This window comes from Chinchilla lanigera, unplaced genomic scaffold, assembly GCF_000276665.1.
Source record: "Chinchilla lanigera isolate Chin_1 unplaced genomic scaffold, ChiLan1.0 scaffold00066, whole genome shotgun sequence".
Lineage (NCBI taxonomy): Eukaryota > Metazoa > Chordata > Mammalia > Rodentia > Chinchillidae > Chinchilla > Chinchilla lanigera.
The window spans coordinates 4495904-4516561 of NW_004955467.1; the positions used below are offsets into that span (position 1 = coordinate 4495904).

The 20658-nt window shown below is 40.1% G+C and overlaps 1 protein-coding gene across 1 annotated transcript in view; it reads right to left on the reverse strand.

The window, feature by feature from the left end:
• Nucleotides 1-20658, reverse strand: part of Arhgap44 (Rho GTPase activating protein 44) — a 162140-nt gene that overhangs the window by 67166 nt on the left and 74316 nt on the right. Inside the window, exons 5-7 of the mRNA XM_005399741.1 lie at nt 15676-15752; nt 9495-9606; nt 7012-7088 (exon numbers count right to left, since the gene is read on the reverse strand). Of these exons, the coding sequence (XP_005399798.1) occupies nt 7012-7088; nt 9495-9606; nt 15676-15752 (266 nt within the window). The remainder of the gene's footprint in view (nt 1-7011; nt 7089-9494; nt 9607-15675; nt 15753-20658) is intronic.

The following is a 20658-nucleotide window of genomic DNA, read 5'->3' on the forward strand; positions in this document are numbered from 1 at the left end:
TATGTAATACAATAAGCATTGTTAATTCCCTACCACTCTGTTTGTAACTCTGTAATGTCTGTACTGATCCTATGCTATTTTGTAAAATGTTGTCGGTCTGTTAATATTTTCCTCCTTTTATTTCTAAAATAAAAAAAAAAAAAGAAGTATCCAACGACCCTGGAAATTAGTAGCTAGATTTGGGCTCAGCAGGGGTTCCTCCTCCAGTGAGTGTGTGAACTCAATGGCTCAGAGGCGCCATCAAGTAGAAAAACAAGCCCAACAGGGCATTATCTTAAAAACTACTCCACTGGATCTGATCTTTTCTACCTATAAAAGGGCTGTGTGACACAGAGCTTTCCCACTCTGTAGTAATAGCGTAATCAGGGTGGTAAGTGGCAGCCAAGCCTGGCTTTGGTCTTGGAAGGCAGGGAGGAAGGGAAGGGCTGAGTAAGTGGGTGTGGTGTGGCTGCCCTAAGAGAAACTGATCCTTGCCTTAGGCAGAGGGGCTCTGGTAAGAATATGGGTTATGGGCTGCTACATGTTTTAACTGACAAGAGAATTTGGAAATTTTCATGTGGACTCCTCTGAAAAATGTGACAAGAGACTAATTTCTCCTAACATCATGACCGTCAGGGATGTTTGGAGCAGACAGGGCCGCTCGGCACGCTCCGGCTCCAGTCCATTAGTGTGCAGCCTCCGACGGGAGGGCAGAAAGTGGGAAGTTCCCTCCTCTTAACAGGCAACCGTCTATCCCTAGGGACTTTCTCCACTCAGTTTTATTTTCTCTTCTGTTATCTGCAGGAAAAACAGAAGAGTGCAGGGCTGCATGACACAATGCAAACTAAAGAAAGGGAAAATAAAGGTGTCTCTGTTAATAGCAAATAGTAGCCATCTAAAAGGTTCTCTCTCACTTAAACACTGTAATAACGGGAAAATCACTTTAGAAAGGCTTTGGGACATCAAGCTGGCTCGATGTTCTAGAAACAGGCACATGTCCTGGGAAACATTCCTGATTCCAAGATAAGAATTTAGGGCAAATTAGAATGGAAATATTCTACCAATGTGCTTTCAAAATCTAAATGAAAATAAGGTAGCAAAAAAGGACTACTAGGAATCCCTGAGTAATTCTTTCTTATAAAGCTTTGCTGTACTCAGTGATATAGCTGATTAATACTTCCCAGGTTAAACTATTTCATTAAAGTATTAAAGTGTTGTGGGATTTTTTTTTGGCAAACAAAATATGAGATGCCACAGCTATAATTTATATCTGAGACAATAAATATATCTCCATGATGATTATGGGATCAAGTTACAACCACCATCTGCTCAGGTTACTTGAAGGAAAACAGCGAACTCATATGTAAATATGTAAATTATATATACATATTATAAACACTAGCCTGATTTTGGTGGCTTGGCTTTGCAAACAGGTGTTGGATTATTTTAAAAAACTAGGATTATATTTAGTATATACAAATTAAAATGAAGACATTTCCCCAAGTTAACTCTTTTTTCCCTATTTCCCTCTAAATTTTTCTCTAAATTTTGTCCCTTAGTCAATATCTTGGTACTTTAAAAAACATACACCTTTCCCCTACCTACAGGGAACTGTACGTGCAACACAATCCATCTTGATATAACACAATGACAGCAAAATGCCAAAATAATGGTCTCCTTGTGGAAAAAAATGTACTAATCTAGGAGAATTTGGAAAAAAATTGTAGAAGCAGTACTGGTTGAGAAAAGTGACATGAACCATGTATTTCAGGGTGTGGCGGTCTTTCCAGTTGTCTGTTCTACAAATAAACTCAGGGCGCAATGTTTCTCTACAGGAACTATAGATGTTGCCCGAGAAGAGTCTGAGCTTCAACATTCAAAAAGAAAGATAATTTGTTCCCACTAAAGTAGTTGATGTGACACCCTTCTTCTATGGGGACAGAAAGCTGTGACTATATAATCTTGGAAAGTGAAAACAGGACACAGCTTTCCATAGGCTGGAAGAGAGAAAAAGATAAAAAAGAGACATGTGGACTGTTAGGGGAGTGAAGAAGAAAGGCCAAAGTAAGATCAGCTTAGCAAACGAGAAGTCCAGAAGGAGAATTTCTGGGAGGCAAACGCAAAAGCTGCTTTAGTGGGATATTTGCTGTTTCATCTTTCCATTCTTCTCTGTTCTGTCACTAGGATCCCCTACTCACCCCCAGAGGGGATGCTTCTGCTCTTCTGCATGGTCCAAAACAGAGTTGCCATTTTTTGCAGGACCCAGGCAGTGAATGACCTATAGAGGGCCCCCAGATGCAAACCACAGCCTTGGCCATCCTTCACCACCTTTGCCAAGTGACAGGCCAAGGAGGCGAGTATGTAAGCTACAAACAGAGCTCTTCATTTGCATTAGTAGAACTAGAACAAAAGGAAAGGGCTCCTATTGGAGAGACATGAGACCAAGGGACATTCATTCACCAGGAAACAAGTATGGTAGATGTAAGGAAAAGACCCGTATGAAGGGAAGGAGAGGTGAAAGATACTACCAGTCCCAGAGGTACTCAAGAGTGCCACAACTCCACAATTCCACTGGACTCTAGATATCCTCTTCTTGATTTTCATGTGTGGCCCAATATGCTTCCCTAAACTCTCTGGTCTTATTTCCACTACTTCATTTTCTTCCAGAGGAAACAAGTATATTAGTCCACTCAGACTCATAACAAAGCTCCATAGGCTGAGTGGCTAAAACAATAGAAGTTTATTTTCTTGTACTTCTAGAGGCTGGAAGTCCAAGATCAAGGTTCCAAAAGACTGGTAAGCTATCTATTTTTGACTTGTGGATGACTTCTATCTCACGGAGTTCTCACATCATCTTTCCTCTGAGTGCATGAGGAAACAGATCTCTCCTCATTATAAGACTGCCAATTATATCAAACAAGGGCCCCACCCTTATGCCTTATTTAAACTTAATTACTCCCTGAAGATCCTGTCTCTAAATATAGGCACATTGGTGGTTAGGACTCCAACAGATGAATTTTGAGGAGATACAATTCAGTCAGTAAAACCCACAGGCAGCTGTAGAACAGAAACAGAACATATTCTGTGCTCAGAGGGTTTAATTTTGCTGTACATGTCTAGGAAAAAGTGAGGTGGCTTTAGGCAAGAATAGACCTCCTTCTTCAACAGCTGCCAAATCCAAACCGGTGTTTCTGTGCTACTCACATTCATTTCAACTCACAAGCTTTAGTTCAGCATAAACTTCCTAGGTTACCTCCATTCTTCTCATATACAACTGTGATGATTAATTCTGATCATCAATTTCATTGGCTTAGGAGACGCCTAAAAGATTAGTAAAGCACACATACTAGGGTATGGCTGGGTGAGTAATGGAAGTCTGACTTTGGGAACTGTATCTGGCCTCTTCTTCTCTGGCTCTTCCCTTGCCCTCTGCTTCCCAGATGTCATGAATTAGTTGCGTTTTTTCCACCATGCTGTTCTGCTATGATGTTCCTGTCTTGAAGCCAGTTGACCACTGACTGAAACCTCTGAAGCTCAGAGCCAAAATAAACTCCTTAAAGCTGTGGGTGTCAGGCATTTTGTCCCAGCAATGAAAAGCTGACTAATACAATAATCTTTTATTCATCTTCAAAGCATCCATTTTTCTCTGAGGATCTTAAAGTCTATTTCATTGGATTTTGAAACAGACAAACCAGATTGACTTGAATGGCGACAAATATGCACATTTGATTTAGATCTCGTTAAACACGGAATAAATCAGCTGGGTAAATTCAGTACTCATTAGAGTGCAGTAGATTTCAAAGATCCAGTCATGGAATTACTGATCAAGATGTGCTGATAATAACAGAAGAATCCTGCATGTCTTAAAAGGCAGTATCTCCATGTGAAATATACAGAAGTATATTGATTTGAATTCAACAGTACAGTTTACAAAGGACATACAGGACTAAACCAAACTTTTAATTCCAATCAGGCTGCTGCAAAATGAGAACCTAATATCTACAGTTGGCTTCATGGAAAAATAGTGTGGGTTAAGGATGGGGAGGTTGAGAACTCAGCTGTTCCAGAAGAGTATTTAGTGATCCTTGCTATTTAATATTAGTCTGAAATTTGGTCTGAATGTCACCACTGTATCTGGGGAGACTGTGCTCACATATTTAAGATTACAGTGTTCCAGGAAATGGCAGGAGATTGGACTACGTTGGCTGCTGCTTCTAGCTTTCAGCAAGATCCTACAAAACAGATTGGCTCAGGCTAGCAGTGGCTAGTCTGAGAGTAAAGTGGGAAGAAAGAGAACATAATTGCTAAGAATGATCCTTTTATCCTGGAGCCTAGGACAGAGAGATTGGAGAATCTGTAACTTGGGGGGTTTGGGTTAAACCTTCCACCAGACGTTGTAGCAAAGACCTGAAGGGAAGTCACCTGAGTTTTTGAGAAACTGGACTGCCGACAATCCTTCCAAAGTAATGCCTATCTCCAAACTCACAACTACACAAAATGGGTTATGAAAAGCCACTGATGAGAAAAACAACATGAATCAGGTTTATGTGAGAATAATCTACAAGGACTTCTTTTAGTCTAAACAGAAAAGCCTATAAAGAGTCCAATTTGGAGGTTATAAGAACAGAAATATAGACGAGGAGGTATAGATTTCCTTACCAGATTCTAGTACACAGAAGATGATAACTTCAAGGTATGAAAAAGTTTGATAAGTCATGGATAAAGGGTCCCTAATGACATTTCCCTGGGGTTTCAGAACCTACATTCCCCTGGGTCTCCCCATTAAATACAACATTAGACAAGATGTGACCATGGCTATAACCTCAGGCTTATAGAATGACTGTAGAAAAGAGTCACGTATGCCATCAGCTTCAAAAAAAGGTTGAGTACAACCTAAGAATCAGAAATGCTCCCTTCGGAGATACATCATCCATCTTATCTCTTGGGTAATTCTCTTCATAACCCCTTTTCTCATAAAAAAATTTAAAAAAATATGTAAGTGGGGATGCTAATAACATGCTTCAGTACTAGCATTCTGCCCTCTGACCAGAAGCTCCATGCTAGAAATTCAAGTTTCCCTTGCAGAAGCAAAGAAGGAAATCACTCCACAAACCTAGGAACATAGTGTCTATCTCCTATCTCCTAAAACCAATTTTCATGGCAATAGGACAGTCAACATCACTCCAATCAGCTTACAACTCCCAAAATATGATACATGAACCTTTGTGTTATGCAATTTTAGGAAATCCAAAGGCACAGCAGTAACAGCAAATCCACACTCCTTATTCATCCTGCTGTCCATTCCTCCAATTCGTCTAAGGAGATGGCCTCAGATGAGGATCAGGATAATTTTAACAGTCCTTCAATGTCTTCTTCCTTTCTCACAAAGGGAAGCAAGCCTTTCATAGCCAACAGGAACTAAAATTGAAATAACACTGGCTTTGCTTTCATCCTGTTCACTTTTAAGCTTGTCTAACATTTATAGCAATGGGCACTGCTTTCCAGTTTATGGTAGTGCTTTGAGAGTTCTTTTTCTTTTCTGGTACCAGGAATCAAACTCAGGACCTTATGCTTGCTAGGCAGGCACTGTGCCGCTGAGCTATACACCTGGCCCAAGGGTTCTTTCTAAACTAGACTTATTTTGAAATAGTAACCAACTTTTAAAAATGATGCATAGGTACAAACAGCAAAAACCAATCAAGTGGACTGAAGTTTGAGAAACAGCAAGTTAACTAAAAAAATTCCTGTTTCTCTGCTGACATAATTTTGTTTTATTTTTAAACACTGGGGAACTGCCCAATATCTCTTATTCTTCCAGACACATAATTCCAGTGCACCAAGTAGTTATAGTATAGGATTCCTTCTGTATAGCACTGGGGAAGTGATGTGACATTTTGATACTCAAAATGACCTCATCACATCAAACCACAAATGTTTTCCCCTATGCACAGGTGAGGAAATGGATATTGTAGGACATTAAGTGATTTGACCAAGGTCACAGGTCTAGAAAATAGCTGATCTAGTTTTTGGTACCTGACCTTCCGAGTCCTGTTGCAAGACTCTTTATCATGCATCTCTCTGACTAAGTACATTCTGGTTTTGTTCCCTTATTTCAAGAAAATTAAAATAAGATGAGATGATTAGACTGACCTGCAAAAGACCTAAGCTAGAACCAAATAGTTCCTTTCATATTAACAAACTTGTATTCTTTCCACTTGCACACGTGCGCACACACACACCCCAAAGGGCAAGTATGCAGTCTCGACATATGACAGCCATAGCCAATGCCACTTCAGGCCTTAAAAACTCCTCTGCCGCAAGAAGAAATTTCTAGTGGACTCTGACAGACGTGTGCAGAAGAACAGCCCTACAGGAACTTCAGGCCTATCAAAAGGGCCACAGCTTTACAGATCGGCTACAGAAAGGAGACGTCTATACCATAAGCTTCAGAGAAGTGTATCCTCAGAATTAGAAATGCTCCCTCATTACAGATGATCACATATCTGTTCTACGCCTTGGGTCTTACTTGCTCCTTCCACCCCAACCAAGCAGCCTTCTTTCTTAAATATGCCAATTTATTCCCACCTCAGTGTCTTTGCACATGCTATTTCCTTTGCTATACATAGTCTGCACCAGAGCTTTGCATAGGGGCCTGTTCCTGACTGTTTTACCTCAGGCCAAGTGATACTTACTCAAAAATTCTTCTTTAATTCTTCTCACCAGTTACCAATGCCTCTTTTTCCATTATTTCCTTCCAAAGTTATCCCACGTTGTCTTCTTCATGACTACAACTGCCTAAAATTATCCTGTTTATTTACTTGGGCAATGTATATCTTCAAAATTCAACTGCAGCCTCCATGAGAGGAGGGACTAGGCATCTGCAGTCCACGCTGACTACCAGTGCTTGGTGAACAGTAGGTGTTAAAAAAAAACTTAGTAAATAGGAAGACACTCTCCCCTCAACACAAACCCATCCCCAAATGTGATCACTATCCTTTCAAAGAAGCAGACATGAAAGCAAAGAAACTCTACCTGGTTCGCGAAGAGTCCATGTCCAGCACCAACTTTGCTAAATGTTTCCTCTGCTTTTGAATATTTGGGATTTCCACCTGTGGTTAACGAGACATGATGTAATCAGACCGAAGCTCAAGGGAATTCCATTAAGAACTACACTTCAAAACATCTTTTTAAGAGCTATTGACTGTCACTAGCAAATTTGCCTAAAGTCTTCCAATCTTTATATTTGGATGAAATCTCCCTCTTTCTTCACTGAGGTACAGTGATAAACAAATAAGAGCTATATATCCTTCTGGGGTAAAATGATGTTTTGGTATACATACACTGAGAAATTATTACTACAATTAAACTGATGAACATATTTATCACCTTGAATGACTATTATTTTCTTTGTGTATACATATATGTGTGCTCATTTGTGGGCATATGTGACAAAAACATTTAAAATCTACCCTGTCAGCAAATTTCAAGTACACATTGCTCTGCTGTCAGCTATAGTCACACCACGCTGACTGTTACACCTCCAGAATTTACTCATCTTGCACAAGTGACACTGTGCACCCTCTGATCAACACTAGAGAAGTTCTTGATTCTGTTGCTGAGCTGGACTCTCCTTCCCTTCTCTGGACACTTGTCAATCCCATCAGCTCAGACCATCTCAGAGGATCTGCATCATCCAGCTCCCCTGGGCCTGGCCACGTTCCTGCTCTTCTTGCAGCCAGCAAAAAGCAGGAGCTTAATCACATCTCTCTCTACATGCAAAGGGCCAAAAGTAGGGAAAAGGAGGTAAGTCAAGCAATCAGGCCTGACATGCAGACCTATCAAAAAATGAACAGCAGCAAAGGGAGGAACACCAGCCTCAGGAGACCTAAGATACTATGAAGACTGCTGATAGGATATATACTGTATATTGATAGATATAAAGTAGGCATATATGTATATTTATTAAAATAACATAAGATTTTTCTAGAGTAAATCATGAGTAAGCATTGCCATTATGGCTTTTCTCAGAATGAGTTCTTCCATATTGGTTGTATGGAGATGCTCTTTTTATATTTTTCTTTCTAAAAATGACTTCCCTGAACATTCCAGTTCAGGATTTTGGTTCCAGGCCCAGCAAAAGTAGGGCAGGATGTGAGAATTAAAAAGGAGGCCATAAATTGAACTAAAAGCATCTCAGACTATGCAGTTTTATATATATATATATAAGGGGAAAAATGTGAGAAATACCCAGTGTTTATGCAGTACTTTCTATTCATTCTACTAAGCAGGGATTAGTGACGTAGTATGGGCAGTAACTTCTGTTAGGAAGAAGCACAGCTATTTACAGGCAGCCTGAGTCTGCACAGAGCCCCCAGATAGGGCTGGGGCAGCATGTGCACCAACACAATTTTCCAAGACACTTGCAGCTCTGCCTCTGGATGAACCTTGCCCTGAGTTTGCTTCAGGGTTTGGTCAGAGCCCCTGCCTACCTTATGAGGGGCTCATAAGGATGCTCCTAGCTATGGAATAACCTACCATACAATGGAATCTGAGAAGCTCAGAGCTGGTCTAAGTCAAAATGTCATACCTAGGATTTCCCATTGATTGCTTTTTAGCAGATAGTAATTGTTTATCTATACAAAAAATACAGAAAAGAGTACCAGGATAGGGAGAAGTAAAAAAAGTGGCCTGGAGAAGAACCCAGACATGGTAGAGGGCAACACTGTCCAGACAGTAGCCTCCAATCACATATGACTATGTAATACTCATGAAGTTAATAAAAGTGAATTTCTAAGTCACACTAAACACATTTCAAGCTCCTACAGCCACGTGAGGCTGGGGGCTACCAAACCATGCAGATGTAGAATGTTTGAGTCATTGCAAAGGGCCTCAGGAGCGAGCACTGCTTGGGTTTTGTAGAACCAAAGAAGTGCAATTGGGAAGGGTCCTGGTTTTAGGTAAATAAGTTGCCCAAACCCTTTCTGTCTCCCTTGCTATAATTTTATTTGGTGGAAGTTAGCCAAACTGTCATATAGACATTAAGATAGCTTTTTTAAAAAAAGTTTAATTTACTGTTCCTTAAGGTCCAAAAAAAAAAAAAGACCCATGTAAACATCAACTGCAAGAGGTTTCGCAGAGGCTCTTGGGCCCTGGTGCCCCAATTCCTTCTGAGGAGGCACCACTAACTTCCCTGAAGAGTTAGGACAGGGCAGGGTGGTACGGCAGGTGGGACTTGGGTGTGGAAGGAGGTGAGCAGCCAGGCAGCTCTGCATCTTCACCCATCAGAAGGCCAAGAGAGGAGACCGCAGATGAGAGCAGGAGGCTGCGTGCAGCTGAGAGGCTTGCCATATTTGGGAATCTTGACAATGGGACTGGGTGATAATGAGTCTTGGCGAAAACCAACGTCAGGGAATAGAGTGAAGGAAGACAACAATGAGCCTGGAAGCACACTGACCAAGGCGGCTTCAGATCTGCACCCCGAGTCACTCGGGCCCAGCCTCAGTCCCAAGTCTTACCTCAGCCAGTAGAAACAGAGGCTCGATCACATCTCTCTCCACTTGCAACTCAAAATGGATCAGCTCCTGAGCCAGCTTGTCCTCTGTCTCCCCGCACAGTTTCAGCATCTTCCTGCAACCACAGTGGGAAAACACACTGAACACTGTGAAGACATTCTACCTGAGTTACGATCTCTCCACCACTCTGCTCAGTACACTTTCCAAGGCCAGTGTCCACAGTTGCCGGTGCCTGAACTGCTCCAACAGTCTTCCTTTCTGAAATTACTCATTCTTCCAAATGATGCTGAGATCTCACCATGTGTCTGGAGCAAAAGGGTTCGAGTAGAGAAAGGCAGATGTGGAGAACACAGACTCACACATGCCAACTCCACTGACATAAAAAGCCAGGTGTTTCTCCCCCTGGAAGCCTTGGAGAAATGAGCTGAGACTGAGCCATTAACACACCAATCTTCAAACATACCAAAAATTCAACTGTCATAGGTCCTAATAGGAAAAAAAAAATCCCTCTTACTTCTAAGCTATGAAAACCTAATTAGTCTTAGCGTAGAAGTAAAAGGATTTTTTTTTTTTTCTATTAGGACCTGTTTACTTCAGTTCATTATAGTAATGTTATATACTTTTTTCATAGGTAGGTGAATGTGGACTGGAGTCTAACTCCTTTTCATATTTGCTGCAAATACCAACCCCTAAGTTGTGCTTTCAGCTTTATAATCTTTTAATGGTGTCTTTTATCTAATTTCCTGACACCTGCCTCCATATTTTAATGCCTTGTTTTTTTTGTGCCATACGAGGGCTTGAACCCAGGGCCTTTGTACTGAACCATATCCCTACACCACAACGCCCCCTTTTTAAACTTTTTTATTTTGAGACAAGGTCTCATTCACTACTAAGTTGCCCTGGCTAGACTCAAGCTTGGAATCCTCCTGTCTCAACCTTTTAGGGTGCTCACATTATAGGTTTTAATGCTACTTCTTAATTTTAAAACTTTAAATATTAGCTGTTGGTCCTAAACTATAGAAAATGAGACTTTAGCTGTGCTTGTATATCCCTCCCTTCCATTTATTTTTATAAGTAGATTTCCAGTGTTTGGTTTTTTTTTTTTTTACATTTTTACTCTATACTACAGTTTTGAGTATTCCTAACGCACAAATCCAAATTTTTGAAAGTTTGGATTATGGAGCATATTGGATTTTCAGATTAGGGATTTTCAACTGGTAAAGTTTATACAAATATTCCAAAACCAGGCAAATACCCAAAATATGAAAAACTGGTTCCAAGCATGTCAAAGAAAGGACAGAATCTGTATTTGGAGTTAAGCTGGGTACTATACTTTATGTGTCTTCCCTGAATATTTATTTGTTCTTGCTGGAGTTAATAATCACCTTGTTTCAGCCTGCTTGTTTCACTCACTTTCTACGTATCTGATTGAACCTAAAATATCCTTTCACTTTTCTAATCTGTCTCCTAAGACACTAACGCAAACTTGATGTGAATGAATTTCATCTTGAATTAGGCTCTCCTGGGAACATATTAGAAGGAGGACGAAGTGTTCTTTCCACCTGTGGGGCACTTGTATCCCTGGAGTCTTGCTTCCCATTTCCTGGGATTTCTTCCCTCTGTCCTGTGTTGGAATTTTGTCATCCTGTGCCTGCTTCTTTCTCGGAGATACCTTCACTATGGAGCACATTGTGCCTTAGTTTCCCGAGGAGGAAGGGAGTCAGGTCTTAGGACAACATGTGTCATAACATTCTCCTCCACGCCCACAATGAGCAACACTTGGGCAGGACACTGCATGCTATGCTGAGCATCTTTTCCTTCAGAATTTTGAGGGCACTGTTCAACAAGCTAGCTTCTTTTTATTGTTACTTCTGGTTAAGTCTGGAAGTATTCATAATTCTGATCCTTTGTAATGTAAAAATTTTTTTCTAGAAAGTTGTAGAATCTTTTGTCACCAGTATTCATGTGGGTACACCACAGCATAAGTTTAAATTTTCTATATATTCAGAGTTCATTGGGTCCTTTTTGTACAGAAACTTGTGTTTCTCAGGTCTGGAAAGTGCTTTTGCATCCTTTTTTGTAATAAAAATATTACTTTTCTCTCTCCTTTTCTAAGAACACCTGTTTTCAGTCACAGGAACTCCTGGATTGATTGTCTAGTGTTCTAACATTTTTTAATTTGCCATGTCTTTGTTTTCTTGCTTCATTTTCTGGATGATTTCTTCCCATTTATATTCTCAATCTTTGACTGAGAATTATGTATCTGTTTTCATATTTTTTTTCATTTTGTATGAGCCTGCTTTGGATCTCTGAGTGTTTTTTTCTGTAACATTTGGTATTAACATCCTGTATTCGTGTCATGGATGCACAATCTTCTCTTACTGCTTGAAAACCTAGGTGATAATTTCCCTGAGATTTCTCCTCACCCACACAATCTCTATTTCCTCCAAACTCTACCCCTATCCCTGTTTGGTTTCTATGATTTAGGTCAGAGACTGTCTTTAATGATCTAGAGATCTTTTCAGCCCATCTACATTTAAGGGCGGAGACTACCAAGCAAAGACAATGGGGTGAAGCCTCTTAGCTGTGAGCATGGCTGTAGGGTGATTTGGCTAGGCTATTCATCAGCACACAGCCCTCCCCTGATGTCTTCTGGAGCTTTCTGGAGCTTCCTTCCGGACTGCTCAGATTCCCTAGAGAAGACCCTTTTAATTTCCTGCCTAGAAGATAAAAGCCCGGGGGGCTTATGGGCAGGGAGGTGGGCTGAGAGTCTCTGCATCTGGTATGGTCAGCGTCTCTTGATCCTCTGCTACATTGCTTGATGCCCCTCTTGTTCTCTGTCCTCCATTCTAAAGATGCTTCCTTTTACTCATTCTAGAGAGTTAAGCTCCAGACCCCTGCTGGGATGGGAGTGGGGAAAATGAATGTCTCTTGGAGATGTGGCTTGTCAATCCAGTGATCCAAGTGACAACTGGAAAGCTTTCAGCCCATATTCTTTACTCTACCCACCCACTCCACTCCAAAGACTCACCATTCCCAAGGTTTCCACCAGTGCGGGGCACTGTCAGCATTTCACAGCACCCACTATGTTGGATCTCTGCACATCCTGCTTCTGGACTGAATAACACATGTCTGGGACTTGCCAAATCAATTCCCAGTTATTCTTTTGATTTATAGTTCACAAAATTACACTGCTGTTGCCTTGCTACTTGTTTTTCCTGCCATGATGGCTTTAAGTCTTTTAAGACAAAAAGAACTCCCTTTTCACTATTGCTTTGGTGGATTTTGGCAGGGAGTGAACAGTCTGTCACCGTCACTTCCAGCCTTGTTGCGTCATAGTGCTTCAGGGATGCCTCTTGGGAACGCTATGCAACAGCGTCTCACACGTATCTCCTGGAGATGCTCCATACTTTAAACAGCCGAGTTTCTTCCTTCCTCATCTGTGCTAACTAAAGACACACGAGCAGTACTGCTATCACCATTATGCTGTTTTCTATTTATCACGCTTGTTTATCTTGTTCTCTTTTAGATCCTTCTTTGTTTTTTTTTTTTTTCTAGCCTCCTTCTATTTATTTCCCTTTTTGTCTGTTTGGAATTACACATTCTATTTCTGTTTTTCTTGTGGATACTCTTACTTTCTTAACCTGTACACCTGACTGTAAATTTAAATTAATATACCTTTATCATCCTTTCAAACAATACAAGAGCTTTGGAATACTGGTTTCCCATTCACTATTTCATGTTATTGTTATCTAATCCCCCCAAATGAATCATTTATACTGTTGGGTTTTAGTTCAATCTTTATTTATAATTACTTTATATTGAAGGGTAGCAGAATATGCCACCCCAAAATATACCACTTTGGCATAAGGATTATTTGGAATTGAAGGCAAGTGAGAATGAGAAAAGAAAAACACAGTAGCTCTCTGCCCTCCCCTGTTTGCCTAAATACAAGAAATATATTTACAAAGGTATTCTCTTCCTCTCTCTAACAGAAAGAACATAAATGAAATGCTGGTAACAACTCCAGACCCTTGCTAGCCCCAAGACAGAGCCAAAGGAACCCACATAACCAATCTCATTAACTAACCTTTGTCGTCCATTATTAAGCCATATATTTACCTTCCCCATACATTTACCTTTCTATTTTTTTTTTTTTTTTTTTTTGGTACTGGGAATCGAACTCAGGACCTTGCACTTGCCAGGCAGGAGCTTCTGCTGCTGGGCTATACCCCCAGCCCTATTTACCTTTCTATATATGTGCCAAGAAACTCTTTCCTTTTGTCTTGTTAATTATCCAAAACTGGTTTGTTCTTTTGTGATGCTACACAAGCCCACATTTTAAGCACTCCTTTATAATTCATTTCTGTGTTCTTTTCTTCCATATGTATGTATTACTACACCTTTTTTGAGGGGGGACAGGGTCTTGCTATGTAGCTCAGGCTGGCCTTGAACTTGGTATGTAGTACAGGCTGGCCTCAAACTTGTGGCAATCTTCCTGCCTCGACTCCCTGAGCGCTGGGACTACACATGTTAATAAAATGTGTACGCACTTATTTTTGATAACTGTCTGGTCAATATGACTTGCAGAATCCTGACCACAAAACCTAGCTTGTCTAGAGGAGAGACAAAGAAGTTCTCTCCTTCCCTAATACACATTCAGCAACTTTTCACTAAATTTTACCTTGTCGCTTGCATTTCACAACTTTCCTGTACACTTAATGTCTTTCATACAGTCTTAACTAGTTCTTCTGAAAGAACATGCAAGCAGCAATTGCTAGTAGTAGTCTACTATACAAGCAAAGCTTACTTGTAAGTAGTAAATTTTTACCTGGAAAACCTTTATTTTCTCCTTATTCTGCATAATTATTTAGTTTATCATAAAATTCTAGATTTCTTCCATTTTTACTCAGTTCTTAAAAATAATTCTCCTTTAATCTCCTGGCATTTACTTTGCCTGATGAATAGTTTATCAGTTTAACTGCTCTTTTATTAGCAGGTAATTTTTTTTTCTTGGGTTGATATTAAATTTCTTTCTGTTTTTTTTTGTGGGCAGTTTCACTGCAATATGCTCAGGGATGGGTTTCTTTTTGTTGATCTCAGCAGGACTTTTTATGCTGTCTAATTTTCAAAACAGTTTTTATGTCAATCTAGAAAAGAAAAATTCAACAACAAACTCCACTTCTCCCTACTTTCTTTTCAGGATCTCGCAAAAGACAGCATATTGTGCTTTTGCACTCCGTCTCCACACCTCTCAATTTAATAATGTCTACAGCCTTAGCTCTTGTCCTTCACCGCGTTCTTCTTAGCTGGCAACTTCAGATCTGTCTATAAGTTCACTAATTCTTTATTTTGTATAATCTCCAGTGTATTTTGAGCAAATTTTAAAATTACCAGTGTAATTTCAATTTTAAGCAGTTCTAGCTGAAAGTGGTGGTACTAGGGTACTTGTAACCCTAGTAGTCTGTGAAGCTAAGGCAGGACAATCCCAAATCCATGCCCATCTTGGGCAATTTAGTGATTTAGGAAGACACTGTTTCAAAACAGAAAAAATTAAAAGGGGTTAGCAAGACAGTTCAATACAAAGACCCTGGGTTCAATCCCCAGTACTGAGGACAGAGGGAGTTCATTTGGTATTTCCTCAGGTCTGCCCCTTCTTTTTTCATGTTGTTGATTCTTTTGTCAGGGATTATTCTTATCTTTAGTCCACTGTAAAGTTTCACTTTAAACAATCATTGTATATTTCCTTTAGCATCATTTTACTATTTTTACTTCTTAGAGTACTGTACTGATTGTAGGAAAATATGCTGATGCTGTCTTGGGAAGATTCTATTTTTAGTGTGTTTTACTGTGAGCTCAAAATCAGCTAGGCTTGTTTTGGGAATCCCATGAGTTCTGACATGACTTTGAGAGGTTACATATTTGCTTCTACTGAAGCCTTAGGGATTTTAATTGTCCTTTACTGGTTCTATGTTAATTTTTCCATGGGGACTTGTTCTTCTGTGCAGATAATAACTGGAGCTGAAGGTTTTTATTTCTCACTGGTAACATTTTTCTCCTTTCCCACCCAAGTCCTTAGGCAGAATTCACATGTGTGACATACTTCCTGAGGAGTTTCAGGCCCCTTTTAATGAAAGGGGACTTTCCCAGATTGAGCACAAACTCTTACATAGTGTCACCTTACCCAAGAAGTGTGTCATCACCCAGGATAGCTGACCCTTCCATCAGACACTGAGCCAATGTTGTCAAAGGCAACTTTTTCTGAAAAGGAAACAAATAGCAAATGAAAATTACTTTCAACAGTCACCACTTAGTCTAAAATAGCAAAAAGTCATAGACCTGCCTAGGTACTATAGCAGCTAAGAAACAAACTGCCTTTAAATATGCTTGAAACTAAAAGACTCAGCACACAGTCATGTGATAGATTGAGAGCTATCAAAATTTACAAAATTAAAATGGAATTAAATTCAATAATTAAGAAAAGTTAGCCTGAGGTTTACATACTATATTTTAAAATGAAATAGGTTTGTCAAGAAGGCAAAAAGAATTTCAAAATTACATTAACACAGATTTGAGCAAAGTGTTAGTTTTCAAAAGTCAATCTTTTTCTGGAAGAGTCTATTAGTTCCATTTTGTGAATAAGGTAACTTATGATCCACAGAGAAAAGTGCTCACATATAATTATAATACAAAGAAAGTATCAAAACAAAGCTACGCTCAAAGAAAAAACACAAAAGCTCTATAAGTACATGAAAAGACACTTTTCACTGGTCATTAGAAAATCCAAATCAAGGCCACAATGAAATACCTCGGATGGCTATAATTTGTAAAAAACAGAACAAAATTATTGGTAAACATTTGCAGAAATGCATTGGTAGAGGAAATCTAAAATAGTGCTACATTGGAAAAGTTTAGTAGTAACTCAAAATGTTAAACAGAATTACCATATGGCACAGGAATTCCATTTCCTAGGTACATACCCAAAATAAGTGAGAACAGATATTTTAACAAAAACATACATAAATATGAAGAGTAACACCCAAAAAGTGGAAACAATTTGAACATTCATTAATGGATGCAAAAATAAAAAATGTGGTCTCTGCGCATAGAATGGAATATCATTCAGTTTTGAAAAGAAATAAAAGCCCTGACAACATGTATGAATCTAGAAAACATCATGCTAAGTGAAATGGTCCAGATACAAAAGCACACATTATATCATTCTATTTATATGAAATGCCCAGACTAAGCAAATCTGTAGAGACAGAAGGGAGATTAGAAGTTAGCAGAGACTGCAAGGGAGAAGGGTTGAGGAAAGACTGCTTAATGAAACAGGGTTTCTTTTCTGGGGTGAGGAAAAATACTCTGGAACTAGATAACGATGATAATTGCACAATATTGTGAGTGTACCAAACATTAAGATTATTGTGCACTTCAAAATGGTAGCTTTTGCTAGCGCCAAGCTACTTGTTATAGTTTGGACATGATTTGCCTCCCCAAAAGTCTCACCATGTTGAAGGCGTGGTGGTCAATGGGCTTTGGGGAGGTGACTCCATGAGGGCTCTAACTTATCAGCACCCTGTTCCTGGGAGGTGACGGAAGGGAGCAGATCACGGAAACATGACCTGGGAGACTAGACCTTTTCCGCACCCCTTCTACCACAATGTTTTGCCTCACCACAAGCTTAATGCAATGGAGCCAGCTGAGTATGCTCAAACTAAGCCAACATACAACTTTCCTTCTTTAAGTTGTTATTCTCAAGTATTCTGTCATAGTGATAAATAGCTAACACACTATTAGACAAGTGTAGCATGACCTGTCTCCTCCTCACTAAGGGCCAAAAGCCCAGTTCTGACAGAGCCAAGACCAATCTGCACTCATAGCAGGACAAAAGCAAGACAGGAACCACTAGAATAGCCTCATCTTCCAGTCATTATGGACATAAAGACAGTTTTCACATGGAAAGTGACTGACTTAAACCCAGCCCAGAGTGTCCTGGTACTATCAACTAGAGAGCTTCCTCTACAACGGGGTTTACAAATCTCATACTCATAGAGGGTGGGCACTCCATACAGGAGAAGCATCATGCCAGCAGCAAATAAAACTAGACACCGCTTTCATGGAACTTAACTTCCACTAGGGAGACAGATAATAAACACCATTAGGTCTTTATTTAGCTACTCATCAGTATCCTTTTAATAACCTTTACAACAAACTGGTAAACACAAACAAAGTGTGTTCTCTCAGCTCTGGGAGCCAGTGGTCACAAATTCCAGGGATTTGCAATTGACAGCTGATATGGGCAATGGTTTTGTGGGCCTGAGCCTTTAATCTGTGGGATCTGAAGCCAGGAGTAACCCTAGGTGGATAATGTCAGAACTGAACAACAGCAACATCCAACTGCAGTTTGGCGAGCTGAAGTGCTTATGTCTATGTGTATGTGGTGGTGGGGAATCACATACAATTGGTCATAGAAGTAACCAAGACATTTGCAGAATAAGAAGATGCTCCAACCTAAACTTCAGATCATATAGTCATATTGGTCAGCTCTCATAAAAAAGTCACTTCGATTTATGGCAAACATTCACAGTTCCATGACCTATCTTCAGGCCAAGACTTCAGTTTTCCTGAATCTTCCTTCAAACTCTGACAAAGCAGCAAGGGAAGATTCTACCTATCATCATGTAAAGAGGCCTTCTGCTCGGCCAGGACTAGACATTCATCAGAGACAGGTATCTACCAGCAGGTGAGCAGAGTTTATCCAAATATGGAAAATCAGACTAGTCTGTGAGTTGAGCAGATAACTGCCGATGCACGACAGATGAAGCGAACGGTAGCGTCAAAGGAACAAGGTCAGCCAGAGACGGAGCACAGTCTTGCGGGGAGGCAGGTGAAGAGGTAGCCAGTGTCATTTCTGCGTAATCCAGCCCAAAGTTACACGGCTGGAGGCGCTTGTTCCTGAGCCTGGTAAGCAGCAGCAGTTCCTCATCACTGCATCACTAACAGTTGCACAGATAATGCTTATGTGTGGTCCAGTGGCAAAAAACATAGAATTAAGTGACAAAGCCACAAAATAAGAAAATTATTCCTGTTTCAACGTTTTTTTAATTCTCACTATTTTAACAAGAAAAGAATAACATTTCTCCATTTCACCTGCCCTATCATACCTATGTGTATCAATTTAACTTCAAGTTGCATCTTGCTTTCTTTACACAGAGGTATACTTTTCATGTTATTTCCTATCACTGTCTATTGTGTGGCCTTGTTTTCTATTTTTATTTGTGGTGCTGTGGGCTTTCATTCATGCCTGGTAAGTGCTGTACCACTGAGCTGCATCTCAAGCTCTTTTTCCTTTTTAAAATAGCTACATAAATGACTAAAAGAAGATGGCCATGGTCTTACTCAGGTCCCTCTACCAATGCTGTAGATGTCCCTCTATGAGGGATGCCAAGATGAATTTCAGGGCATGAATTCCAAATGCAGGAAAAGGAGGGTTAAATAAGTAAAACTCAGTAGAACACAATGAGTTTTTAACTTATGGCAATGCTTTAAGAATCAATAAACTGAAAGGAAACTGCCACATGACCAAAGGCAGTAATAGCTTACGGTGGTATACCTTCAAGTCAAAAAGGAACAGGGAAACTTCCAAGGAAAGGTAGTACATAAGATGTTAACAGGCTATAACCTCAGACTATAAATTATTTCTATTTCTAAATTCTCTGGATGAAATGTAAATTGAGGGCTCAGGAGAAGCCAGACACTACAGCCACCTCACATAATTCTCTGACTGTCTATCACTAAGGTATAATTTTTCTCTCCCCACCACTTTTAGCTCACCCCCAATGCATGTATAAAAACATGCAATCCTCAAAGGAATAAACTGCCCAAAGGACTACAAAAGCCACTGCAATTTGCTTCCTTCTGCTCCCCAAGATCCATGTTGAGAGTTGGTCCCAACCCCTGGTAAATATTAGTGGATATCTTAGCAAAGTTCATGCTGACCAGTAATGTTTCAGAATGAAAGGAAAGCTTTTAAAGTAAATTTTTCATGGCCGAGTATGTAACTCAGTGGCACAGCACCTGCTAGCAAACACGAGGTCCTGAGTTCAATTCCTGGTACCAAATAATAATGATAACAATAATACTTTTAAAAAGTAAAAAATTCCCTGGCTCTAGAGTTCAGACAGAACTTTAAGAAAAAGACAATGTCCCAGAGCTTGAATGCATAAATCTGACATCCCTGAGATGACTGTTCTCATTAAAAGTATCCTGGACATCAGCTACACCATTTGTAGGATGACTCAGAGGCAAGTCTCATTCTAATATCCACTGCTCCCCCAAATATTTTCTCTTTTTCTCATCCTGTATCTCTGAAAACTGCTTTCTACTATTCCTTAATTCAGGGCCAATGAGCTCTTTTGTGATTTAATCCCCAAAAGATACAGCCCAGGTTTGTGGCTCAGGGCTCAATAGTTCTAAATGGTCACCTGGGCCTGACAGTGGGACATGACTAACAAACAGCACCAGGTCTGATCTCTGTAATATTTGCGTAAGTTAAGTACTGGGCTAGGCATTTTGACAGATTACTTCACTGAACTCTCAAACAACCCTACTGAGTAGGCAATCTTTCCTATAACTAAAGTGTATGAAGGAATTCACTTTACCAAGGTCAGGCAAAATTAGGAAGCAGTACAGCTGAACTGCAACCCTGAGTTGTCAGGTTCCGGAGATAAGCTCAGAGCTGTCATGCTAAATTTCCTGCTACAGAACAGAAAGGGTTCAGATTGCTATGCTAGTGTGTTAGGCAGGTTCTGTGCCTAAAATACTCACAGACCATCCATCCATTCAGGACACAGATCTATTTTTATCACTGCCTACCATGTGGCAGGCTCTTTTTAAGGAACTGAAAATACAGGTGATAGAAAGACAAGAGCCCCGCTCTTACAGAACTTACACACTGGCACCAGAAATTAATGATCCCAGCGATTTCAGGAACTCATACATGTCATGAACAATAAAATAGGGTGATGGGACCAGAGGGGAAGGTGAGAATGAGATGGTACGGGAAAGCCTCCCTGAGAAGGTGACATTGAAGAGGAACTGAACAGTAAGAGGCTGCTGTTACCCAGCATTCCAGATGGAGGCCAGAGCAAGCTCAAAGGCTCCA